This window comes from Labrus bergylta, chromosome 3, assembly GCF_963930695.1.
Source record: "Labrus bergylta chromosome 3, fLabBer1.1, whole genome shotgun sequence".
In the NCBI taxonomy this organism is placed as follows: Eukaryota; Metazoa; Chordata; class Actinopteri; order Labriformes; family Labridae; genus Labrus; species Labrus bergylta.
This window is the reverse complement of record NC_089197.1, coordinates 1412182-1439404: the sequence shown is the minus strand read 5'-3', so window position 1 is coordinate 1439404 and position 27223 is coordinate 1412182. Positions and strand designations below refer to the sequence as shown.

Here is a 27223-nt window from a genome sequence, read left to right as displayed (position 1 = left end):
GCAAGCAGAGATTGATTAGCTCAGACACTTCCTTTATGCTAATGTCATAAGAGGTTCTTCGTCTGTGCCTGTTGTTTTGGCTCTCATTGCACCTGAAGGTTCCTCAAATATCTATTTACTTTCTTTGTTTCAAACAAGAAGTGATGCTTTTGTTTTATTTTACAGTAGATGCAGAAAGTTTCCCTGCTTGTGATCAGGAGAGCATGTGTGCGCTGTGTTACCTGCAGAGTGCTGAGCAGGAGGTGCAGGTTGGAGACGCTGTGGAGGACCTGCTGTGAGAGAAAAGAGAAGTCACTGAGCATCTCGTCAACATCACACATCCTGTTTCTCTTCTCGTCACCCTGTCTGTTAAATGTTGTTCCTGCTCGTTAAAAACGCGACCTGGACGCCGGCAGAGCGTCATTTTGAAATGTTGACTTCTGCTCTTAATAAGCTCCACGGACAGATTGGATGCAATTTGAATTTTTACAGGTCAACGCTCGGACAAAAGGCAGCATTTAAACTGACATGGATTTAAAGATGATGTGACCTTTTCCTCCATTTAGACTCTGACAAAGAGACAAGGCCACGGAGCTTTCAGCTGTCACCATGTTTACCAAGCGCTCCAAATGCTCCAATTAAGATTCACTGGAACTGAAGCAAAACAACATTTATGACTAACAGAGAACTTCTGCAGGAAGTTTTTAACTCGAACATTTACATAGAGCAGAGTTATCAAACTGTCCGTCAGGATGTCAGGCTGACAAGCAGATAGTTTTTTATCTGCATCTCTTGTCAGCTCAAACATTTATGGAACACCAAAACATTCTGTTCCTCAGTGACGACCTGTTTAGATTGATTGATGCTGTACTTAAATTGCACGGGAAGGTCGCTCTCTAATGTTTATTTAAAGGAGCAGTATGTAACTCTGACCCCTAGTGTTTAAAATGGGTACTGCAGTTCAAATTCTAATCATTGTAGATAGCTGTTCCCCCCCCTCCTCTCTATAGTGGATGCTCACTCAGGTCACCATGTGGTGGACTCTGAAGCTTCAGTGTTTATCCAGCTCTGCATGGGTCTGTAAACCTTTCTGTGTTCTAACCTCTCTCCATTTTTCAAAAGCATCTCCAATATTGATCCTAGTTTGAGCACGTTTCTGCTCGTGGAGCTTATTAGAAACATGCAGAGGCTTTTTAGGTCGGGTACAATCACTTCTATCTGAACCACTTCTCTTGACCGCTTCCATCGCTGCAACACCTGTTGACCTGATAACTGCTCTCATATCTGACAAACCGAGGGGCGTCCAAAACGGCCGTGTGTGGCGGTCGCCTTAAAAGCGCCTACCTTCTCTGGTCCAAACAAATCCAGAGCATATGATGATATAGTAAGGTACTTTCATCATTTCAGTCACTACACATCTCACTGATTGGTCCTTTAAATCTTTATCATACAGTATATTTGTTTTCTAGACTCATGCTTTTGGGTGTTTTTTTGATGCTTCTTTGATTAAACTTCAGCATGCTATCACTGGTGTTTCAGTGTTAGCAGAGTGGAGACAGTTTCCATGTGAACAGCAGGTTTAATCGAGCCGAGGACGGGAAGTCAGAGTTACCTCACTGTTCCTCTTCAGCAGCTGCAGCAGGTTGGCGTTTCCTCCCTGCACACAAACACAAACACACACAGTGATGAACACACACACACATCTTATGGTGTACATTATGAGAGCGTGGAACAATGTATACATGTCTGATTGGATGCGATTACAGCGACAGACGTGGGCGTCTTAAATGTAATTGTATCAGCGTGTGATTATGTGCAGCTGATGCAGGGACACAGCAGGCTTGAAGCTGTGTTTCCAGTAAGGACGGTTAAACGTCTCTAAAAAAATGTAATTTCAATTTGAGAAGAGAAATCACAACCTGAGGTGAAAACACAAAGTTCTTCACTCTGCATTGTTTATCCGCAGTGATCGTTCTGACTTCTGCTAACACTTCCTTCTTTCACTGAACCTCTCTGATCTTTGGCTTCACGCCTGGGATGAAATAAATTAATGAGTCGTTCGGGAAAGTTGTAAATGAGCACAAAAAACCCCACATTTGTTCAGACTCTCGGTATCTTGGATCCACTCAAACATTCAGGGCATCATTATGTGGCGTCCAGCTGCTGGATGTGTGTGCAGGATAAACGAGCACAGAGCAGCAGCACCTAAAGGCACACCATTCATTTTCATCCATTGACTCCTTACACAACTGATGGTTGCTATTAGCAACGGGACCTGGCAGGAGGAGTCAAGAGGCTAATTCACTAGAGAGGAGGAGAGCAGCTAAATTCATCTTAGCGCTGTTGTTAATGTTGGAGGACAAATGCTCCCCCCCCCCCCGGCTTCACAGTCAAAGAGTAATTGGCTGCCGAGTTTACCGACCTTCTTTAAAACGCTGTCGGACTCCGTCCTGCGCAGATCTCCCGCCGTATCCTCGCTCTCGTCTCTGTCTCCGGCTGAAAGATAAAAGGAAACAAAGGGAGACAAGAGTGAGGCAGGCGGCAAAAAGAAACCATCACATCAACTGAGAGACAGAAGAAGAGCAGGAGACAGAAGTCATACATGTTTCATACCAAATGAAACACACTGATGATCCAATGTGTTGACGTGATGTAATCAATAAGGTGTCTGCACTGAGAGGCAGTGAACAGGCGTACTGAAGAAATTATGTGTGCAGAAGAAAAGAATGCAAACATGTGATCCTCCAGCTTCTTTAAAATGAAATGTAAGGCAGAGAGTCATCTTTGTAGAAATTAAGATTTCATTTTGATGCCATATCCTCCAGCTCTAGCCTGTATCCTGATGCGCTGCTTTAACATTGATTTAAATCTTACCATCATTTCACAAAGTTAGAAACATGTTTTTATATTTAGAAGACTTAAAAGAAGCAGCTGAAGGCACTAACTCAGAAAAAGAATAGAGGCAGAGACGTAGGCTCACTTTTTATTTCCATTCAAAGAATCAGAGCTCTAATTATACAGGCGTAGTCAACAGGAAAGCTGCACGCACTGTAGACTGTAAATATTATTATATTTGAAGCCTGAGTGACGTCACCCATCTGTTCCTGCAGGGGGCGCTGGAGTCCCCTCGATGGCGGTCTCCATGCTGGAAATGCTGTCTCAGTCTAACTTTGAGTCAACCTAACGACAGGCTGAGAGCTGGAGCTGAGGCGGGTTTTAAACCTCCTGACAAACCGTTACACCGCGCCCACCTGTCAATCAGGTCAGCTACACGCCTTATTGTGAATAACTCTTATCCTTCATCAAATCAAAACTGATGAGTCATCAAAACATTCACCCCCCGTACAGTGTGTGTCCATCCAGACATGAGCTAATCACACCTATTTGGTTTTTTGAACCAGGCTGTAAACATGTTCATCTCTGCTGTAAAAACAGGCTTTTTAGAATGGGTGTGTATGTGACTTCCTGTGCTTCTGCAGCCAGCCTCTAGTGGACACTCCAGGAACTGCAGGAATTTACACTCAAGCATCGTCTTCATTTCTCAACACTGAAGTTTGCCCCTTGATTGGTTTCACTAAATCTACGTCTTGTTTTAAATTTGAGTGACTAATAAAGAAGTCTTTGTCTCTGTCTCAGGGTCATCACCCGGTAAACAAACATCCAGGAGAACAAAACAAAGTTTAGTTTGTGTGTGTCGTGTATCTTCACCTTAATGGAGAAGTTTAAATATGTAAATCTTATAAATCACTATTTCATTATATAAAATAAAGATGCATGTTCTTCTGCAGAGGAGAAAAAGAATCAGGAAGTCTGAACCTCCTGATCTCTCTCACTGCCAGCAGAGTTTCACTTCTGAGGTATCGCCCCCGGCAACGTCTCCCTCAGGGTGATGCAGCTCTGCTGTCCAAGTCCTCGTCTCAAAGGTTTTATCTAACTGCACTAAAGAGGGGCATTGTGGGAAAGCTAGGGATCTGTTTCAGAGTGAACAGAGGAATGTTTTCACCTGGGTCTTACTACACCTGGGTCTTACTACACCTGGGTCTTTCTACACCTGGGTCTTAGTACACCTGGGTCTTACTACACCTGGGTCTTACTACACCTGGGTCTTTCTACACCTGGGTCTTTCTACACCTGGGTCTTTCTACACCTGGGTCTTTCTACACCTGGGTCTTACTACACCTGGGTCTTAGTACACCTGGGTCTTTCTACACCTGGGTCTTACTACACCTGGGTGTTAGTACACCTGGGTCTTACTACACCTGGGTCTTACTACACCTGGGTCTTAGTACACCTGGGTCTTTCTACACCTGGGTCTTACTACACCTGGGTCTTACTACACCTGGGTCTTAGTACACCTGGGTCTTTCTACACCTGGGTCTTACTACACCTGGGTCTTACTACACCTGGGTCTTTCTACACCTGGGTCTTACTACACCTGGGTCTTAGTACACCTGGGTCTTACTACACCTGGGTCTTTCTACACCTGGGTCTTACTACACCTGGGTCTTACTACACCTGGGTCTTACTACACCTGGGTCTTAGTACACCTGGGTCTTACTACACCTGGGTCTTTCTACACCTGGGTCTTACTACACCTGGGTCTTTCTACACCTGGGTCTTACTACACCTGGGTCTTTCTACACCTGGGTCTTTCTACACCTGGGTCTTTCTACACCTGGGTCTTAGTACACCTGGGTCTTACTACACCTGGGTCTTACTACACCTGGGTCTTAGTACACCTGGGTCTTACTACACCTGGGTCTTTCTACACCTGGGTCTTACTACACCTGGGTCTTACTACACCTGGGTCTTAGTACACCTGGGTCTTAGTACACCTGGGTCTTTCTACACCTGGGTCTTACTACACCTGGGTCTTACTACACCTGGGTCTTACTACACCTGGGTCTTTCTACACCTGGGTCTTAGTACACCTGGGTCTTACTACACCTGGGTCTTTCTACACCTGGGTCTTACTACACCTGGGTCTTACTACACCTGGGTCTTAGTACACCTGGGTCTTACTACACCTGGGTCTTAGTACACCTGGGTCTTACTACACCTGGGTCTTTCTACACCTGGGTCTTACTACACCTGGGTCTTACTACACCTGGGTCTTAGTACACCTGGGTCTTACTACACCTGGGTCTTAGTACACCTGGGTCTTTCTACACCTGGGTCTTACTACACCTGGGTCTTAGTACACCTGGGTCTTACTACACCTGGGTCTTAGTACACCTGGGTCTTACTACACCTGGGTCTTTCTACACCTGGGTCTTACTACACCTGGGTCTTAGTACACCTGGGTCTTACTACACCTGGGTCTTACTACACCTGGGTCTTACTACACCTGGGTCTTACTACACCTCGGTCTATCTACACCTGGGTCTTACTACACCTGGGTCTTACTACACCTGGGTCTTAGTACACCTGGGTCTTACTACACCTGGGTCTTTCTACACCTGGGTCTTACTACACCTGGGTCTTACTACACCTGGGTCTTAGTACACCTGGGTCTTACTACACCTGGGTCTTAGTACACCTGGGTCTTACTACACCGGGGTCTTCCTACACCTGGGTCTTTCTACACCTGTTAGCAGCTCAGTCCTGAAGTGGAGATCGAGGGGGTTTCATATTTTGGACTCACTCTTACTGCTGTGCATCTGGTGACTGTCGAAGCCTCCGAAGGTCTCGGCCCGACGCGGCAGACACACCGGCCCTGTGCTCGCTACTTCCTGGACACTGGCCATCGCCCCGCCCAGACTGCCGTTCACCAGAGCCTGCAACGTCTCCACTGTCACACACACACACACACACACACACACACACACACACACACACACACACACACACACACACACACACACACACACACACACACACACACACACACACACACACACACACACACACACACACACACACACACACACACACACACACACACACACACACACACACACACACACACACACACCAGTATGCAGGTCAGTAAGTGAATTATCTCGGCTAACTCTGTTACTGTGCAGCTCTGCACTCATGAATCCCACCAGACACTTCAGCCTTCAAACCTGGCATTGGCTCCTGTTGCTTAGCAACTATTGACAACCTGTTTGAACCGCCGAGCTCCTCCACTAAAAGTTTAAACGTCTTTATCCAACTGAAAATATATATGAAACTCTGGAAATACATTTACAGTATTGTTTCCACACATGTCAGGAGACGACGCAGCGCGGCGACCTTTCAGGGGGAAATGAGGAGAAACAAAAGCTGCTTCTGCTGGATGTGAAAACACAGTAAACACAATAACCTCAGAAAAGAAACGACATTACTTCTGCCAATTCACATATCAGATAAGGACAATTATTGCTGCAGGCTTTGGTGAAGGAGCTGAGAAACACAGTGAGAGACTCTCCTCTACGTTTGAAAGGGGAAAGCTCTCCTTCTTACATCTTTCCCGTATTAGGGCTGAAAACTATTCTTAGTTTTTTGTCAGTTACGCAACCTGTAAACTAGACGATACATTCCTGGGATTTTGTGACCAAGTACATGTTTTCATGGAACAGTATTAGCCTGCAGCAGTCCTTAGAAATCAGTACCAAGGTTCTCCGTTCTTTGTTGCTCACGTCTTTGTGTACGAGCGCCTTGGAAACGAGATGTTTTTAGATTTAACAATACTTAAAGAGGACATATTTTCATTTCCCCTGTGGTCTAAATGAAACATCTGTGCTGTGCTTTGGTCAAAATATAACATGAATCAAGCACCAGAGGAGGTTTGTGACCCTGTAGAAACCAGCTCTCTCAGAACGCTCCGTTTTGGTGTGTGTGTCTCTTTAAATGTAATGACCCTGCCCCCTGAGTTTTCCCCGTAGACACCACTCCTCTGTTTTTTTGACCAGAATCCCACTGTGACATCACAAGGAGAGCACATTAGAAACAGAGCATTTTTCTCTGTGTTGTAAGACTTATGCAGACCACAAACAAAGGACTGGATGGTTTATTTCACATGTTGTGGATCAGTAGACTCTCAGGTTACCCAAATATATGTTCAGAAACACTGAAGAAGTGGATTTTTCAGAATATGTCCCCTTTAAAAAATGTCATCGGTATATTTTGTAAATGTTTTTGAAGCAGACACTTGAGAAACAGTTTTATTTGTGATTGTTTCAATATAAAGCAAGCAAACCGGTGCAGATGATTTGCTAAACTTCTCTGTCTCTCTCCCTCTGTCATAACAAACACTCACTCACATTTTTCACATCACTTTTTTTTCTAGCGCTGCTTTCCTCTCATGCACATTTGATGTACGATCGATTAGTTGCAGGTATCTCCGAGGAGAGGTGAAATGTTAAGTTTGAGTTCATCTGATGGTTTGATTCAAATCAAAATGTTAATGTGCAGCGTGCTCCTGTGCAGTGCACAGTCTCTTTCGTCTTGAGCGTGGAGGCTTGTGGTCGTCATGCTCACCGTCATGGATTCTGGATTGAAATAGTTTTAAAAATACCATCAAGTGACCTGCAGCACCATGAGAAGCAGCGGTGTAATTAATCAGTACCCGCCGTGTGCAGAGAGGATGTTCCAGCAGCAGCCTCTTGATTAAGTGCTCGCTGGCGCACAGACTCGTCTTCCTGGAAACGGTCGTCATGGAACAGAGCAGAGCCATGTTTGTGTTGTTAGTAAAGGTGAGTGTTGTTCCTGCAATGACGATAACTAAACTGGGACGCCACATTAAAAATCTGATGTTTTTCTTCCTGGGTTGGACAGTTTCATTTGGAACACACTGTCAGGATTATGATGTTATAAAAAATTGCTCATCAACTCTGTTGGAACTCAAAAAGGTGAAGCTTAGTCGAGCCTCGGTCGACAGTCAGTCTCACAGTCGAGCACGAGGATTGTTCCACTCCAGCTCTACGGGGGTGTTTAACGTCTAACTTTACAAAGATTAGTCTGTTTTAAATAAATGATTCATCACTTCTCTTTGTGTAAATATCACCTTATTAATACTTTAAATCACTCTCCTCAGGGTGTGCATGAAGAAATCACCACAAGATTTTGATAGAAGCAGTGGATCCATGTTCGGAGAATTTCATTGGATACAGGAGATGTCAATAATCGGCACAGTTTTGTGCAATTGGACGTATATATTGGCATATATATATATGCAGGCGCCTCCTTTTCAACTCAGGCTCTCATTGGCTGTTACAGGCTGGTAACAGCGAATTAAATGGTCAACGTGCGGCCGCCATTTTTGAAGTATGGCAGTTGAAATAAATCAGTCATAAAAATGAATTATTACAGAAGATACAACGGGAAAAAAGGGGAACAGTGCTGGGATTGTAAATCAATCTGTGGATCTTAATGGATGAAATGTGTTTGGATTTAATCATCGCCTGGATTTTCAAATCGTGGGGATCCTTGTCGATGCTGCAGGACCGTTTTTGTTGGAATATTATGATCAGAAGAGTTCAGTAGATCTCTAATAGTAGGTCTTAAATCAGTAAAAATGTTGTTTCTCTGTTGGTGGTCTGACGGGTGTGTTGATTGTGGCTTCTGGTCCGTCAGTGTGTGTGCGGACCAATCACGTTCCACTATGTAAATCCTTAGTTGGGGACTTCTCTAATATTAACAGATATGTTCATTAATGCTACCAGCGGTTATGGAGGAGTCTGCCTGAAAGTTTGCAGACTAATTCAAATCATTTGTGTTATCAATAACTAATGCTGCTGATAAAATGCATCCCCTCATCCCCCGCAGCCTTCAGACCCCGCCCATCACCCGACTGACCAGGAAAGAGAGGTCGGGTTATAAAATGAAAATCTGATTTGTCTAAAGCTGAAATAAAGAGATGCACCTGCTTTTATATTTGCGGGGTGGAGAGGAAGAGATGTGATGCAAAGATGGTGTCCGCCTTCATGCCAGTATTTTAAAATATAATTTAGTTATTGCAGCGTGGCCTGCTGACAGTCTTACTGAGAGAGTCTCAGCACAAAAGCCTCATCATCGAGGACTTCCCTTTGGAGTCGTGACACGTTCAGGTTTTCCTCAGATGTAGTTCTCTGCACATCTATGTTCCTGTACACTGCAGCAGGGAACATGTGATATGTGGGCCAGCACTCAGCTGAGGGGCTCTGATCATTTATCATGACATGAGATAAAGTACTGTTGACCTCTACCCGGTCTCTCCACTGTTTAAGAGTCCTTGATGGAAAGTGCAGCAGCAGCAGCAGCACACATTTAGTGAACACTCTTTCCTCTTCACTGTCTTACCTTCCTGCAGGGCGTCCTTCATGACCGACGCCCCCCTGGGCAGCTCCTGGCTGCTGGACGACCTGAAGAAAGGCTCCACCTGCTGGGGGACCTCCTCGCCCTGGTTCAGTCCCTCCCACATCCCCCTGAAGAGCCGCACCTTCTCCTCCAGCAGAGACATGATCTCTGTGTCCTTCTGCCTCAACAGATCTGACCGGCAGAGACAAGAAGAAGAAGAAAAAAAAAAACATTCAGTGCAGCAAACCGTCTCCCTCTTTTTTCTTGTCTTTTCTCACAAACACTCCCCGGGCGTGTCTCTCTCACCTCTCATCTCCTTGGCTTTACTCTCCAGTTGTCTTTTGTCATCTTCCGTCTCACTGGGGATCCCTTCATCCTCGTCTTTATCCCTGTCCGAGGAAAGAAAAACAACAACAAACATACATTTAGACAGGATGTACACAGGGAAAAAAAAAATCTAAAAACCATCACTAACAATATCCAGCTCTATCACAAGCCATCACTTCTCAGCAGATGGATGAGAGAAGCATGAGAGGGCCATGACGGACAGTGTTCTTGTTTCTACCTCCTCCTCCTCTCCTGCCGATAGCCTGATCTCAATTTAGTATTTGACAGAAGTCAGACGCAGTGAGAGAGAGAGAGAGAGAGAGAGAGAGAGAGAGAGTGCTGAATCTCTCTCCTTCCCGCTGGCTGCAGTCAAATAATCCTCTGCTTACAGCGAGCTGCCCTTGAAGCCCAATCCAGCATTAGACTGTCCCTGAGTACATCCCATCCCCAGGTAGAAGGAGTGCTAATCCTCCTGACAGCAAAGTGCTCGGTCGCAGCTTACCATTTATTACAAACTACAGAAGTGGGCTGGGTCTAACTCCTGGTTAACAACACAGATAGACTCTGAAGTGAACCCTGAGAGGCCGACGCTGAATGTAAAGCTCTGTGAGGGGCTGACTTTGTTGTGCAGTGGAATAAAGGCTCCGAGGAAGGTCAGACGTTTAGTTTGGGTTTTACATGCTGAGGGAGAAATATGTCAAAAAATGTTCTCATCTGGCAGAAAGCATTCAAATCACCATCAACTGAATCCTTGAGCCTGGCTGCTACAAATGACTTGAAGTCATCAATAATTAGCATAGCGGCTTCAAATTAAAAACAAACCCCCACTCACATGGACTGCATGGCGTCCTGGATGAGCTGCATCCAGGTGTTGCGCTCGTCCTTCGAGCTGGCCAGGACCTCCATCATCTCGGGCTTCTCGATCCCCGCCGTGATGAGGAAGAGGCCGCGCTCCTCGTTGGCCACCTCCCTCACGATGAGCTTCTGGAGGGAGATGACGGTGGAGCGCTGGTCCTACAGGGCGAGGAGGAGGGGGATGGACGGAAAAATGATGGGAGGGGAAGTGATGGAGGCGACACAAGAGGAGAATGAGAAGAAGAAAAAAAACAAAAGGAGATGTCAGTGGGAGGGTCAAGGAGAAAAAAAGGGGGAGGAGGGAAGAGGATGTGGAGAGGATGGTAAGAAGGGTGGGGCAAAGGAGGAGGGGGAGATAATGGGAGAAGGAAGAAGAGGAAATGAAAAGGCGCGCAATAAGAAAAAGAGGGAAAAAGAGGTGGAGGAGAAGGGAGCAGTTGAAAAAGACAAAACAAGACTCTCGTTAATGTTATCATCCAAATAGCTTTCAGCTGACTTCACCACAAACCAACGTTTCTTTTCTGCTCTACTCAATAAAAGTCTGAAAACACTCAAAACCACATCCCACAGTTTTCCCTTCAATCTGTCGCCTGAGGTTACAAAGAGTCAGAGTTCATCTTACTATTGTGTGTAAAACATGAGGGAGCAAACTCCACGGCCCTGCTCAGGAATGTTTAAAGGACCAATCAGTGAGCTGTGTAGAGAGTGAGATGATAAAGGTATCTTACTCTCTGATCATTAAGGAAACATGCTATGTTGAAGTGCTGGCTTCTCTGACAACAATGCAGCAGCCAGTATGTCCTCCTTCTAACTTTAGATTCTGCTCCTGAATGCTCTGGATTTGTTTGGACCAGAGAAGGTAGGCGCTTTTAAGACACCCCCCCACACGGCCGTTTTGGACGCCCCTCAGTTTGCCAGATATGAGAGCAGTTATCAGGTCAACAGGTGTTGCAGCGATGGAAGCGGTCAAGAGAAGTGGTTCAGATAGAAGTGATTGTACCCGACCTAAAAAGCCTCTGCATGTTTCTAATAAGCTCCACGAGCAGAAACGTGCTCAAACTAGGATCAATATTGGAGATGCTTTTGAAAAATGGAGAGAGGTTAGAACACAGAAAGGTTTACAGACCCATGCAGAGCTGGATAAACACTGAAGCTTCAGAGTCCACCACATGGTGACCTGAGTGAACATCCACTCTAGAGAGGAGGGGGGGACAGCTCTCTATGATGTTTAGAGTTTAGACTGCAGTACCAATTTTAAACACTAGGGGTCAGAGTTACATGTTGCTCCTTTAAAAGTGAACATCTGTTAAATTACATGAAATGTTTCCCATCCTGAAGTCTTAATGTTGGAGCCATTATTTGCTTCCTTGTCATCACCAGGTGGCGCTGTTTGTATTACAGAAATGCATGAAGTATGGTTCTGATTGGCCGCTGGTGTTGTGCACAGAGAGAGAGGTGCATGAGCAGATCATGTAAAGAGTGTGTTCAGTTGTGACATATTCAACATGGACTAGTTTTTGTTTACAGGTTAAGGATGTAAAGAGGTTATTTGTGCACACAAACGTCTATTTACCTCATTTCTAGTGCAGAAATATCTCATTATATCAAATATCTCAGCTTGTTATTATCCACAGTTTTCTGAGAAGTCCAGATACACATCACTTAAGATAAAAAAATCACAAAGATACGATCTGAACTGCTTCTAAAAAGTAAAAATAGTGGCAGAAGCACGTCTTACTCACGTCAGTGTGTGCAGGTTAGTGTCGCTTAAGTGGAGGACAAAATAAAAGTTGCTGAGAAATCCTTCCTGCATATTATCCCATCTGCTCTTTTGTAAAGCGTCTCGAGATAACACCTGTTTTAAAATGGGACCTAAATATCACGGCTTGATATGGGAGTCTCAAACTCACAGCAAACTTCAGATAATATCCCCGTCATCCGTCTAACTCTGACTCCTGGAACTATTTTTGACCTGTGTTCAATATTTGATAATATATTTAGTCAGGTGACGGGTCACCTGGTTTCTCTTCCTTCTTGTTGATCTCCAGACTGCAGCTCGATCTGCCTGAACCTCGTCAGCTGAGAGCCACATGTTAGTCCTCTTTTCAATGTCAACAAATCCGCTCAAACATGCCAAGCTGTTTTTTTTTGATGGATGTTATTATGATGTCACCAGCCTGGTGCTGTTTTCATTCCCCTCACCCCGTGCCCCCCCTCACCCCGTGCCCCCCCTCCCGCCATGAAACTAAAAGTTCTGTAAACACGGAAAAAAAGGATTCAGACATTTATGATTTATCTCAGCTGGGTGTGACGCTCGGGGGACAGAGGACTTATAGGACTTATTAGAAGCAGCGAGCTAGCTTCAGGCTAAAGGCATGGCGACATGACACAACAGGAGGGCGAAAGCAAGATGGCCGACTAATCCGTACAGTGGACGAAACGAGTGATATAAGAAAATGTGACAACAACAACTCTGGCAGAGCTAATAATATCTATTTTGTTGGAGGGAACACAGAGGGAACAGTGCAAGCAGGGAGAGTTTTTTAAAGAGACAGAATGATAGAAAGAGAAGACGGCGAGGTCGTACCAGCATAGCGAAGACGTATTTCTGGTCTTTTTCTTGAAGGAAGACGAAGCTGTCTGATAGGAGCAGAGCGTGGACATCTGGAGACGAGCCAGGAGACACAGAGTTATGGTTAGATGTCTCATTATTTTAAATATTCATATTAAACGCTTTGGGAGTCTCCTCACCTTTCAGTCTCCCCTGGCTGTTCTTCAGCTGCAGCACGCCGTCGTGGATCAGCCTCCTCCTCAGAAGATCCTCCCGGGCGAAGATCTGACCGCTCTTCATCATCATGATGGACTTGCTGTCCGTGCGGACGTGAAACTCCTTCAGGCGCTTCCTCTTGTCGTGCTCGTTCACTTTGCTGTCGACCGACGCGATCACCTCCTTCACCAGCCGCACGGCGTCCGTCAGGTCGTTGAAGTCTTCCTCGCTCTCTGTGTTTGACAACAAGCGATGAGAGAGGTCAGACAGACGACAGAAAAACACTTACTCCACACCTGATCACCAATGAAATCGTAGTAAAATTCATTTTAAGAAGTGAAAGATTTTAGAGGTTTTCTGTCGATGCAGGTGAAACCAAAAGAAGCTAAAAGCGGGCACAAGTCCGTTTAGTGTCCAAACCGACAGATTCGAACCAGCTGTGTGGAGCAGCACAGCTGAGGAGGTGTTTGCACGCAGCAGAAGGTGGACTTACATGTGTGCATTTCATAACAAATGGCGTTAACTTCAAATAAAATCAGACAAACTGTTTCCCCTCAATGCAGTCTTTATGCTAAGCTAAGCTAACCAGCTGCTGACTTTATATTAAACGGATGCATAAGAAGATTGATCCTCCTTTCACGTCGTTCCTGGAGTCGTAGTTGTTTTTCTCTCAGCCTCTTTAGCATCTTTAGCTGCTCATGCTAACCATGTGACTCATTTAGTTATCGTAAACTAAGTGTCAGGTCAAAATATTGACCATAGTTGAAAGTTAAAAAGACGTGTAACAGTCAGATTATTGTTGTAGTACCACAAGGCGCCACAAGGTGTTGCCTCTGTTGTGTTTTGAGTGTGTGATCTCTGACAGCCATCTTGTAGAGTGTGTGAGAGGGCGCTAACCTTTACTTACTGCTCATGTATGATCAGTGAATGTAGCGCCGTAGAGACCTGGCGTTGTGTTATATTAAGTAATGTAGAATAAACATGCCGTGTGGAAATCCTCACTCTGTTGTCTGTCAACTATCTGATGCTAACCCGCTATCCCGGGACGTATGCTAACTGCTACCTGCCGTTAGCTTCTCCACCTGCCATGTTACAGACTTCAAGAGTTTACCCTCCTAATTACTGCTTATTGATAGTAAGTTAGCAAGTTATTGTTCATGAATTATGATCTTAATATGCTTTACTTACGCCTTACTCTTATCTTATCGGGGCCGAACTAAGCAAAGCACATCAAGATCATGAAAGAGTCTCTAATGTTTGAATCACAAGCTTTAACTTAAAGTGCAAAACACTTTATATAACACTCCCAGAATGTAAGTGAGAGTAGCAAACACACCAACACACGACTAAAGTCTGCAGGTCAGCTGCTAGCTTGTTCAAGGCTTTATGCTAAGCTAACAGCCCCTCTTAATATCAGTCCGGTGTGTTCTGCAGTCACTAAATTTGTTCGGTTTTTATGCCGTTTATGTGTGAAATTAGCCTCTGTGACTTAAACGACTTGATTTCTGAGAACGCAGTGGAGGTTGTCAACTTTTGGAGTGGATTAGGGCGATGTTAGTAATCACGGGGGGGCGTCTCAATAACTTTCTACTCTGCACGATTTCACCCTTTCAATCCTCCATCATTTTCTGTCTCCACAGCCGACAACAGAAAACAGGAAAAAGGTCGACCCGCCTAAAAACAAGCCTGACTTTATCAGCCCTCAACATCAAGATAAGCACTTCATTATAACTAATTAGCGGCTAGTATGCTTATTAGCATGCTAATTTTCATGCTAATGGTGAATATTGTGACCTAAATGTTGTCTGTGCCTCTGATTTACATTCACTGAGAGTCGTCTGGTTCTGACTGAATGAAAGTGAAATATTTCTCTCCTGTGCTTCGTGTTCTTCGGAGCTCCTGAGCACCTAAAGACTCCTTCAAACCGGTGACAGCGCCGTGTTATTTCCACTCAGTACTCTCAGTATATCACAGTTGGCAGGAGAGAGTCTTCTTTAAGCACCTTGGGGATTAAGTCGCAGCTCCCTCGTCCCACATAGAACTATAAACAGGCTTTGGGGAAGGATTAGAGAGACAGTACACAGTGGGAGGCCGGCTGACGAGAGCTGCTTTGAATCAGATAGAAACATGTTCGGGAAAAAAATATTTCAGCTCCCACTAAGTAAGCTCGACCTATTATTCAGGAAATGTATGTATACTTATGTGTGAAACTGTGAGTGAAAGAGTCGACTTTTCAGGAGATGTATGAACTCAGTGTGAGTGAAGAAGGCTGCAGAGGGTCGTCACGATGTCAGAACTTTAACCTTCAATATGATATCAGTAATAATTTACTGTTGTGATACCAAGGCTTCAAAATAAAAGTCCTAGGCAACCAACATCCGATCGTTTCTTGATCTAATTACAGAACATAGCAAGCAAACTCCTACAGAGTCAGAACTGCAAATAATGTTGCCAATGTTTTTGTGTAATTTAGACAGTGGCACCTCCTCTTTTCTCGGTTTGTTACAGACATCAACGTCAAGTTTGTGTCTTCAAAAGGCGCCAAAAGGACTTTAGAAACATCAGTTTAGCCTACTTGTGAATTTAAAAGGACCACCTCTCCGCTCTCTCTCTCTCTCTCCTAATAGGTTGATACTATTGATCATTCAAATTCTTCAATTCATTTATCACACAACAAACAGCTTCAAGTTTAATTGGACACACAGAGGTGCTGACAGGAAGTGACCAGAGGTGCTGACAGGAAGTGACCAGAGGTGCTGACAGGAAGTGACCAGAGTCAGAGCACAACATCGACAGCTGTTCTTTAGAGTTCTAATCAGCATCAAAACCATCCTAAACATCATCATCTTCATCATCATGAAGGTCGTAGGTGTTCATAAAGAGCTGGGTCTTTAGCTTTTTCTTAAAGGTGCAGAGGGACTCTGCAGAGCCAATGGAGTTTAGTTCATTCCACCACCGGGGGGCGACAGAGGAGAAGAGTCTAGTTAGAGACTTAGGACCCTGTTGTGAAGATTGGATCAGACGCCTTTCAAAAATAACGGTTGCACCAACCTTCTTCTAGTTTCATGTTATTGTGTATAATCATTAAAACATGGACGACCAATGAGAAGAGGCTGGCGTGACGCTAACCTTTCGTGTGCTGAAGCATTCTCTGAATCAGCACCGGGTACTTTGTTATCCTCTGGGTCACCAGCAAGATGCATTCTGGGATACCGAGCCGCCGCACAATGCTGCTACTCATCTTTTTCTGGAAGATAAAAACAAAAAAGTGCTCCAGTAAAAAAAAGTGCTCAAACAACAAGACAAGGTTTGAAAATCTAACGGGGGAAAGATTGAAAGTGTTTTTTCTGAAGGACTACACAGTGATAATACTGGAGACTGTGTTCGCTGTGATTATTACAGATGTTACTGTTTCACAGGTGGAGAGAGGTACAGAAGCAAAACAAAACAAAAAGTTTCAAGGGTCACAGCTTTTATACAAATCATTTCAATTCATGCAAAAAACAAAAAGAACAGTATGTTTGTTAGGCATCTGGAACACCGGACCGCTTCAAGTCAGTCGTGCAGTAAAAAGAGAGGAGAAGACAAAAGCCCCTCCTCCATATTATCAAACTCCTGTCGGGGAAATATCTGAAGCTCACTTTGATGAAGGCCTTGAAGCGTTTGTCTTTGGTCAGTAGGTCCTTGTAAAGGTTCACCGCCTCGTTGTGCCGGCTGCAGAATCGGCCATAAACCCTCTTCATATTCTCGCCGTGGGATCCTGAGAACTGGAACAAAAAATGAACAGGCATGAAGATTTCAGAGCAAACACTGTGTTAGCAGAGCAGAAGCATGTTAGCTGGGAATGCTAACACTGGGATCTGAGTTCCTGAGTACTTGTAGAGCAGGACATTAAGATGGGAAGGAAGTACTTCACCCCACACCTCACAGACTAAATGGACAGTTGACCACCTCACAGTGCAATACAAGTGTGCAATATTAACCTTAAAAACAAATAACAGCGTCATTATATAATGTGAGAAATATGTGTGCAATAACCTGAGGTGCAATAAGAGATGTAGAAAGTGGAGACAAGAAAACAGATTCATATTTTCATTTCATTGTACAGTGTTCCATTTGTTATTCTTTTTGTATTATATCTTTAATACGGTGTATAGCTTCTGTACAGTTTGTTTTAATTTACTTAGCTGTTACTACAACTTGTTAATTTTTTAATTTTATTTGTACTTTTCTACTCTTTTTTTCTATTTTATATATAATTTTAACTTTTTTGTAGAAGCTGACTCAGGGAGAAACGGGAGTCCAATGTTCCTGTCCTGTACCTGTGCAAATGGCAATAAACATCTATTCTATTCTGTTTTTTTAAAGATTTATTTTTTGGCTTTTTGTGCCTTTATTGTAGAGACAGGACAGTGGATAGAATTGGAAATCAGGGAGAGAGAGAGAGAGGGGAATGACATGCGGGAAAGGAGCCACAGGTTGGATTCGAACCTGGGCCGCCCACTTGGAGGACTACAGCCTCCATACATGGGGCGCGCGCACTAACCACTGTGCCACCGCACCACCAGCGCCCCCTGAGTTCCTGTTTTAACTCTGAATCTGAGTGCAGCACTGACCACTATACGAGTGTTCAACTCATAGAACATGTGACTTTATAATTCAGCAGGATGAAGCAGCATCCTCAAACACTCAGACTACGAGTCAAGCATGGAGCCGTTCTGCAGCAGGAGCCTGTCCCCGCTCCGTACCTGGTTGACGAGGATGTCTCCTATCCTGTTGATGACGAAGCCCCCCTCAGAGCTCCCCGCCTCCAGCTGGCTCTCCCTCTTCCTATCCAGGAGGCGCAGGAGGTGCTGCGTGTGGAAGTCCAGGAGCTCATCCAGAACGGGGAACAGCCTCTCCAGCGTCTGCAGGTCCAGCTGCACCTCCTTCTGCAGGCCCTTGCTGTAGACCTCCGACATGATGCGCAGCGTCCGGATGTGATGCATCTCCGTCTGCATCAGCTCTGAAGAACGAAACAAAGAAAGAAAGTGATCGATGCATGCATTTAAATCTTCCACAGAGGTGTTAGACGAGCTTCAGAGAAGTCAGGACATGAATGTGTCCTTCACTGCAAAATCTTTTAGAAATATTTTCTTTTTTCAGAATCTCTTCACTCTATTTATTTTTCACAACAAGCGTCCGATTTAAAGCCAGCGACATCCCAAGGCCTCTCAAAGCCAACAGGATGTTTCTCAATAGAAGCTCTGAAAAAACGATGTCACTGAAACATACTGAAAGCATCAAGGCTGCATCCCACTCCTGTTCTTCTTTACGCCTCCTTTAACCAGCTGTACAGAGAACTACCTTCAATCGTTTTTATGAAGTCATAGAAATAGAAAAGACCTCAACGAGGCTCTTATAATCAAACTGATCTTATATAAAATCATGATTCAGGGTTTATTACCGTATATGACGTCTTGTCTCTTCACCAGCTCTTTGTCCAGCTGCTGCAGGTACTGAGGCTCCGCTCCAAAACTCCACGAGTCCGACTCCAGGTCCTTGGCGTCGGCCTCGAACTCGCCCATCAGCTGCCCGTCCATCATCTCCGTCCCTGCATCGACAACACGGCTCAAACTTACAACTTCATACTCACTCCATATCGTGTCGGGTACATCCCGAGCGACTCTAGAGTCTGATGGGGCACGAGGCAAATGTTCATTCTGGGCCGTCCCACCAGCATGAATGCTGAGAGTGAATGATGTCAAACAGGGCCCCCTTAGGGAGGCTTCCTACTGTCATTGCAAAAATTTGGGTTTGTTTATGTTCTCGGAGAGAAATTTTGGGTTGCTGCTTTGGTTCAAAGACAGAACTGTGGTGTGTGTGTGTGTGTGTGTGTGTGTGTGTGTGTGTGTGTGTGTGTGTGTGTGTGTGTGTGTGTGTGTGTGTGTGTGTGTGTAGAGTGCGTAGTGTTTGTCTGGTGTGTGTGTGTGTGTGTGTGTGTGTGTGTGTGTGTGTGTGTGTGTGTGTGTGTGTGTGTGTGTAGAGTGCGTAGTGTTTGTCTGGTGTGTGTGTGTGTGTGTGTGTGTATGGAGTGTGTGGTGTGTGTGGTGTGTGTGGTGTGTGTGGTGTGTGTGTGTGTGAGTGTAAGTGTGTGATGTGTGTGTGATGTGTGTGTGATGTGTGTGTGATGTGTGTGTGATGTGTGTGTGATGTGTGTGTGTGTGTGTGTGTGTGTGGAGTGCGTAGTGTTTGTCTGGTGTGTGTGTGTGTGTGTGTGTGTGTAGAGTGCGTAGTGTTTGTCTGGTGTGTGTGTGTGTGTGTGTGTGTGTGTGTGTGTGTGTAGAGTGCGTAGTGTTTGTCTGGTGTGTGTGTGTGTGTGTGTGTGTGGTGTGTGTGTGTGTGAGTGTAAGTGTGTGATGTGTGTGTGATGTGTGTGTGATGTGTGTGTGATGTGTGTGTGATGTGTGTGTATATTGACCTTCGTCGGTGAGTGACTCCATGGACTCGGTGACCTGGTTGTTTCTGTTCAGAGAGTCGGTCGACTGAGAGAGATACCGCAGACCTTTGATGGGCATGTCGTCAAACACCGGGCTGAACGGAGGAATGTATAGTTAATGTTACAGCAGTACACACACACACACACACACACACACACACACACACACACACACACACACACACACACACACAGGGCTCACCCGGCGATGTTGCTGATGGAGAGACTCTTGGAGAGGTTGTTGCCATGGAAATTCATGATGCTGGTGTGTCTCCGTGACGACGGGATCATCAGGGACGAGTGGTCTTCAGGGGACAAGATGGCCGACCAGGGACGCTCCCTCGCCCCTCCAGCTGGAGCGCGGACACAAACAGGACAGGATGTGAAGACTCTGTACTCTCATGAGGGGACACTTTCTCATTTCAAAAACTCTGACTGAAAAAAGCTGCGTCAGGACTGAACTTCTACTCTTCAAGCGTCCTGACTCAGAGATCGTTCTTCTGCCGACCTTCTGCTACGAGATTTTATCAAGTTATTTATTTTTCATAAAAAAACGAGCTTCACAGCCAAACTGTTTTAAAAACCGTCCAGTCTGAGAGGAAGGAGGATCTGTGTTAGGATGCCAAAACTTGAAACTCTCGTCTGTTTGTAACCATGGAGACAACGTTTGAATGTTTCTCAACTCTGCACTCGCTTCTTTTCTGATCACTGCACAACATCCTCTAGTGCACACTCTCTGTATTTCCTCTCCTACTCAGAATCTGTGAATTTGAGCGAGCCCCGTCCTCTTCTCATCGATGTACCAGTAAGGCCTCGTCCACACATAGGAGGGGATTCTTTTTAAACAGAATCCGGTCCACACACGCCCAGTTCCCTAAAACATCTTTGTCCCCATGAAAACACAAAAACATCGATGTCCTTGACATGCAAAAAAGTTCTCGTCCAATCAGGTCGTTTCTGCTCGTCCACATAGCAGGAGAGTACCTGTGTGTGTGTGTGTGAGCATGTAAAAAGTCCAGTCAGCATCGTTAGCACCAGCGCTAGTTTGGTTACATCTGCCATCGCTCTAATCTCATGTCAACAAAAGTGACAGCGTCGCACGATGACTGACGGAGGAGAAACCGGCGCACAGCGTTTTCCTCGTCTCCACAGAAACATCTTAAACAGAGTTTGTGAACATCTTCACCCTGGAGGGAGTTTCACTGAAGGAGAGTTTGAAGTGACCTGAAAACGCTTTTTGTGTACGAAAAGGTCAAAACACAGAAAAAGCTGTTTCAAAAGTACCCGCCTACGCCTCAGATTGACCAAAATGTGGATCCTTTTGGATTCCATATATTTCTAAAACACTAGAATCTCTGTTATTTTACTGATCCATAGTAAAGAGAAGAATCGAAGATTTAAAAAAAAAGAACTGAAGGTTTTAACATTTTAAACCTAAAGCAGCCACGAGAGAAAAAGAGAGAACAGCTGTTACACGTAAACAAACACTGATGTTCTTTAGTTTCTTGTGCAAAAGTCTCTTTAAATAAACAGAGAGCAGCTGAGGTGATGGCGTCCACATTGCACACACACTCTGAATCTGTACTGAGGATGGATTTGTGCAGGAGTTCTCAAACAGAAACAAGATATGAGCTGACACTCGGCGCCTAAGGCTTGTTGAGGTATCGAGACAGGTATCATTATTATCTGATTTCTACGAGTATCATATGAAAGTTTTAAAGTTCTGGTGTCGATACAACTTTATGTGAGAGTAAATGAATCTGAAGGGGGAAAGACAGGAAATGGAGATTTGAAGAAGTTGTGTTTGACACTCACTTTTGTTCCTCATGGTGACTGTAGGAAACGAGCCCGAGTCTGGAACCGCAGACTGCTGTTTGGGCAGCTAGCCAGAGAGAAAAGAGAGAATAAAAAGCATATAAAGAGGCGCTCAAATCAATGTCGGCTGCAGGAGAACAGAAAACTGTGCAGGATATGAGAGGTCGGAGTCGCTCTGAGGGAGAGGGAGAACTTTTTACCTTCATCTTCACCTTGGCACAAACGGGCAGGCCGTCCCTGCAGCTCTTGTGGACGGAAACATTACAGTCTGGAAACAAAAAAAAAAAAACAGACTGTCAGTGAATACTGTGAGCATGGGGGCGGAGGTGATGAGGGGGGAGGGGGGGGGGGAGGGGGGCAAGAAATTCTGACTGGTTTTCATAGCCGGCCAGGAAACTCCACCAGCCCGCTAATGAAAGCCAGACTGGAGCTGAGCATGTGATGCAATCGAGGGGTAACACTGCTGCTGGACGGAGGAGGGGAAAAAAAGAGAGAACGGCTGGGGAACAACACACACACACACACACACACACACACACACACACACACACACACACACACACACACACACGATGGAGCGCATGGGAAAATGACTATTACATAAACATTCCCAAATCACTATTCAGGAAGAAGGGTCACCAGCAAAGATTGCTCAAATGTGCTCTGTGATGTGTCGGCGTCGAGTCAATCGAAGAGAAATCATTCTGTACTTTGTATTTTCGAGCTGCACAAATCGTTTCATGAGAGTCGACTTTGAAGCAGCACGCCGTCACGTTTATTGACAACATGCGTCTAAATCGAGGTTGCACGGCGAGTCTGTACAGAAGCGTGTGTTGCACAAACCGAACAAAAAAAAAACCACAAACCCAACCATCGACCTCGTCATCCATATTTCCTGTTCGGATTACATCAACGCCATGAAGCTCACAGTAAGAGTGAGAAAATAAATCCTGTTTAACTCAACGAGAACAGAGAGGCAGCAGAACTCTTTTTTTATTTTCACTTCCACCTCTGCCCAGAAATCTTTTACTGTAAAACAAAAAGGGGAAAGGAATCCGGCTGGTCCATTATGTAATATATCTCTAATTGTGACTCTAGCAGCAAAGCCAGATGAAATTCCTGCAGTGTTTTTTCCCACTCTAAAGTGGTTTTATTGGGTATTTTACTGCTTCTCGTGGACGTCTAACTAATTCCAGCTAATCTCAGACAAAGAGATCCCTGTGTGTGTGTCTGTTGAATGGACAGCAGCCAGACATCTGTGAGTACAAAAAAACCTCTGGAAAAAAACAACAACACTCCCAACAATTCAAAACCAGAGCAGCTGAACACAACAGGGACTGTTTCCCCCGTCTCAAGTGTTCGAGGCAGATTGTGAGTATTGCTGTGAGCTGGTTTCTCCTTTTTAGGCTTTTTTTCTGGACTCTCGCCAAAAACTTGTGCAATAAACGACATCCTCTTCAGAGCCGCCACTGCTGCTGCTGCTTCAGTGGAAAACGATGCAAAACAAGAAAAGAAGTTTCACTACTTCAAACAGATCATGAAGCCTCGTCTACTAAGTCTGCACGGCTCCAAGTCTTTTTTAACATGTGCAACATTGTCATTGTCTGTGCTTAAGTCAAACTCTTTAAAATAACATTTAGTGATAAATCCTGGTTCCACTTTGAGCAAGCAGCAGCAGATCTGGAGGAAACTGCTTTTAGTGTTAGTGCTGCAAACTCCTGGAATATTTTACAACAGGACCTGAACTTGAGCATTTTTATCCCTTATGGATACTTTTAGACATATTATTTTTAACCGCCCAATACCTGACTGTAACTATTTTATTTGATTTTAATTACTGACTTATCACTGTAGTCATTTCAAAATTTTAAATTATTTGAATGTATATATTTTATTGTTCTTATTGCTCTTTTATTGATTTTATTTTCTGTAGTAGCTTTATCTCATTTCTCGTTGTTTATCATTTATGTATTGTAAATGATGGTCACCCTCAATGATCTCTCCAAGAACATAAACAAAGGTTGATGATGAGATGATGAAAAATGAAGCCGCTGCAGTTCCTGGAGTGTCCTTTTGGGGCTGGCTCCATTAGAGCCTGTTGCCTGATATTACATCATCAGCCTCTAAAGCCTCTTTACAGAGGTTTAGATTTGATGGAGGCTAAAGCCCTGAGCATACTCGCTTTAACTACACGTCATGAACCCATGATCGATATCCTGCGTTGGTTTGGAGCGTTGGTTGTGCACGTCCTCAGAAATCAATGCTATGCGTCCACGAGATGCATATAACCACTAGGAGCAGCGCAGGGTTGACTGCTGATGATACAGGAAGTGACATCATCAGAGACACCAGAGAGCCGCTACAACAATCGCAGAAGTCCGCAACTTTGCAGCGTTGTTTACATTACACCGAGCAAATCCAGAATCTCTTCTTCAGGGTTTTTCATGGTCTGATTTACGCGATGCTCCCTCTAGAGGATTCCTCCAGTAACACATTAACAAGTGTGTGAACATTTACGTTCACGACGCAGCCAGTTTTCAACGCGAGCGCGTGGTTCAAACTTAAGCATATTTGAGCCTTAAGAGTTATTCCTAAATTTGCATAATTAGAGGTGTGGCTTATTTGACTGACAGGCAGGTCTGTTGTAGCTGATTGCAAAGAGGCCATCCTATTACTGAGCTCCAAATGTCGGCTTTGCTTGTTTTGTTTTTTATCGTTTGGAGTATGCTCGCTAGGTGATGAGCGAGACAAACCGAGATATTCATTAAGCTCCGCCTCTTTTTGTCTGCTTCTCAAAAAGCCTGAACTTAGATGGAGTCAACATTTCCAATATGGTGACCGCCATCGTAGGGCTTCATAACACCGCTTCAGATATCAACGGGTGACCTCACTGAGAGACTACGTCCATGTTTTATACAGACCATGGTACTGAGGGAGCCTTCACAATAAGAGCCCCTTTAATTCTGTTATTTAGAAAAGGGGCAGGTATTATAAGTTTTCTTCTTCCTGCTCCTGTTTGTTTATGGACAGTGTGGGTTATATTTTGTGGGAACCGAAACACTGAAATTAGCAAATAAATCAAATATGAAAAAAAGAAAAATATGAAATACTGACACACTTAACCGGCTTGTATTAGTCTTAGAGTCCTGATCAGACAAACTCTTACTTGTACAGTGGAATCCCCCCTTGCTGTTGAAGGCTTTACTGCACTGGGAGCACTGGGCGGTGGGGCCCAAGATGACTGCTGTGAAAAGATGACCATTAGTCGCCTTCTTGTCTTTCTCCTTGCCCTCCTTCTCTTTCTCCCTCTTGTCGCGCTCCTTTTCCTGCACAGGAGAAGAGAGTGAGTTACGTTCAAGATCAATAATTAGTCGAACATTTTAAACAAGCTGACAAGAAGTTTAGAAAAACATTCCTGCGGCGCAGACAAACGTGGCTACAAGACTCGTCAGTCGTTTGTGTTTTGTTCCAATCTGAATCCAGCAGAGCGACATTATTACTCTGATGTGCTGCACCGCAGGAGGCCGTGCATATTAAGTGATGCATTATTTATGCTGACAGCAAATTGTCTCATTAGGAGACTGTTTTAAATGTGTCGCTGTAAAGCTTCTTTTTAAAGACAATGTTCTTCTTTAGAGAGAGAGTTAAGAGGTTTGTGATGCTGGCAGAGCAGTTAGTCGATCCTTATTGATGCCTCGTGTTTTAAAGCCATATCTGGTATTTTAAAGGTTGCATCAGACCCGAAGCTGTAGAAAAACCTAAATAAACGTACAAATACTTTGTGCGTATCGCTTTTATTTCAGTTGGTTGTTTGGAAACAGCAACAGATCTCGTTTAAAGGTGACATATCCTCCTCCTCCTCTTCAGTTTAAATAAGTCTCAGAGCTCCTCAAAACATGTGTGTGAAGTTTCTTGTTCTAAATCCACTCTGATCCTGTATTTGATCATGTCTATAAACCCCTCTATTTCAGCCCTGCTCTGTGTCTGTACCTTTAAATATGTAAATGAGCTGTGTCTGACCACGCCCCCTCTCTGGAAGGGCTTGGGTGTCTCACTCTTTCTCGCTCCATGTCCTATTGTTTACGGTGAGAAGGCAGACTCAGAGGGCAGAACAACACCTAGCTGTTTCTTATTTTGAACATGATCAATTATTACATATAATAAACTGCAGGGATATGTTGGTAACGTTAAGGTGCTGAAACATTTCCAGATCTACAATCCCAGCTGGTAGTCCATGACAACAGTCACCAAGTAAACGGAAACATTTAATCATGACATGGTGTCCTTTATGAGAAACCATCTCCTGATGAATGAGCAGCGAGGGCTCAAACACACTCGACTCCAGTCGGAGACGCGCTGTCTGGGAATCAAAGCTGTGACCTTTCCGTTACAGGGCCGTCTTTCTGCTCCCTCCATCGTTCCTGGACGAGGTCATCCTCAGCTGTTTGGTCATCTCTGCACACTGAGCTCAATCACAATCCTCATAAAGCCACGCCGAGAAGAACAGAGTGCTCATTCTCTTGGATTTGCATCACAGAGCCTCCACCCAAACCCAGAGGAAATGGGAACATAGAGTTTCCAGCTCCTTTTTTAATAGCCGGCCCCGGGGCCTCTCGGGTTTGACGGGACCACAAAGCTCTGACGTACTCCAGCTCATTTTGTTTTTTCAGACGCGTCGAGATACCATGAGGCTGACTGGACCACAGCAAGCTGCCTTTTTTTTTTAATAGACATTACAACACTTTGCTTTCTCACTTCCTGCAACAAACAGCGACTGAAGGTGAAACAAATCAACCAAAAGTCTCTGAGCAGGAGGCCTGATGAAGTATTCTTCACCACATCACAGTCCTAGTTGGATATGACACCTGCAGATATATAAACTAAACACTGACAGTCACACTTAGAAACAAAACACAAGTATGAAATGAAGTCATCTGGCTTCAACAGGAGCAGAAATAGCTTGTGACATCCGAACCCGAGCTTGAAACAAAAAGAGACACTGGGCTGTGTAAGCGAGGATGACTTCAGTGGAAAAAAGACATCAGCCCTGAGGGGAGCACACAGCTTCTCTTTAAACATGATATTGTGACAGTCCTTTCACTACAATTACACCAGAGAGCTACCGTTAGCCTACCTCCAGCCAGCCTTTCAATCTCAGCGAGAAGCCGTGGCTCCCTGCAAATCTCCTGCACACCATCCCGAGGCGGCAGCCGAGCGGCTGGAGCTACGAGCGGCAACTGAGGCTCAGTCAGGAACGCAGCAATGAGGAAGTGACTGCTTGCTACAGGACGTGCTATTACTGCAATGACCTTTCAGTCTGGTACAGGCGCTATGTCAAAACAGCACACTCTAGATCCTCTTCCAGACTCTGTGTCCACACAATCAAATACTCAGGACATTTAGATGCATTCTTTAAAGTTCTTTTGTTTCTCGTTGGGAGGAGAGAAGGCAGAGCTAGTCGTATCTAAAGAAGAGATGAGGTGTGTGTGTGCAGGCAGTGAGGTGTTGCCTCATGCAGTTTGGTTTCATTTCTCTGTCAGCCCTTTAAGATGATCTGTGTTTTTTAAAAAACCTCTGAGAGCTGCAGGTTGTGGGGGATCTGCTACAGAATCCTGTCACTTTAAAAGCAAAAAGATGACTGAGGTTCGAGATGAGATTATCAGACCACAGCCAGCTCTGTCTTCCTGTTTTACTTCCCCTTCACCCCTGTGTCGCCTTGCAAGAGCTGCACAAGAGCAACA

At 44.7% G+C, this 27223-nt stretch overlaps 1 protein-coding gene across 4 annotated transcripts in view; it reads right to left on the bottom strand.

The window, feature by feature from the left end:
- Positions 1–27223, bottom strand: part of LOC110000872 (A-kinase anchor protein 13) — a 124644-nt gene that overhangs the window by 5919 nt on the left and 91502 nt on the right. For all 4 annotated transcript variants that reach the window (XM_065952438.1, XM_065952439.1, XM_065952440.1 and 1 more), the window contains 18 exons: positions 24649–24808; positions 21683–21750; positions 21483–21549; positions 19870–20020; positions 19650–19762; positions 18636–18782; positions 17938–18194; positions 16831–16956; positions 16319–16436; positions 13174–13422; positions 13010–13086; positions 10400–10581; positions 9547–9629; positions 9244–9432; positions 5624–5770; positions 2402–2475; positions 1592–1636; positions 222–272 (listed from right to left, as the gene is read on the bottom strand). In XM_065952438.1, coding sequence (XP_065808510.1) covers positions 222–272; positions 1592–1636; positions 2402–2475; positions 5624–5770; positions 9244–9432; positions 9547–9629; positions 10400–10581; positions 13010–13086; positions 13174–13422; positions 16319–16436; positions 16831–16956; positions 17938–18194; positions 18636–18782; positions 19650–19762; positions 19870–20020; positions 21483–21549; positions 21683–21750; positions 24649–24808 — 2304 coding nt within the window. The remainder of the gene's footprint in view (positions 1–221; positions 273–1591; positions 1637–2401; positions 2476–5623; positions 5771–9243; positions 9433–9546; positions 9630–10399; positions 10582–13009; positions 13087–13173; positions 13423–16318; positions 16437–16830; positions 16957–17937; positions 18195–18635; positions 18783–19649; positions 19763–19869; positions 20021–21482; positions 21550–21682; positions 21751–24648; positions 24809–27223) is intronic.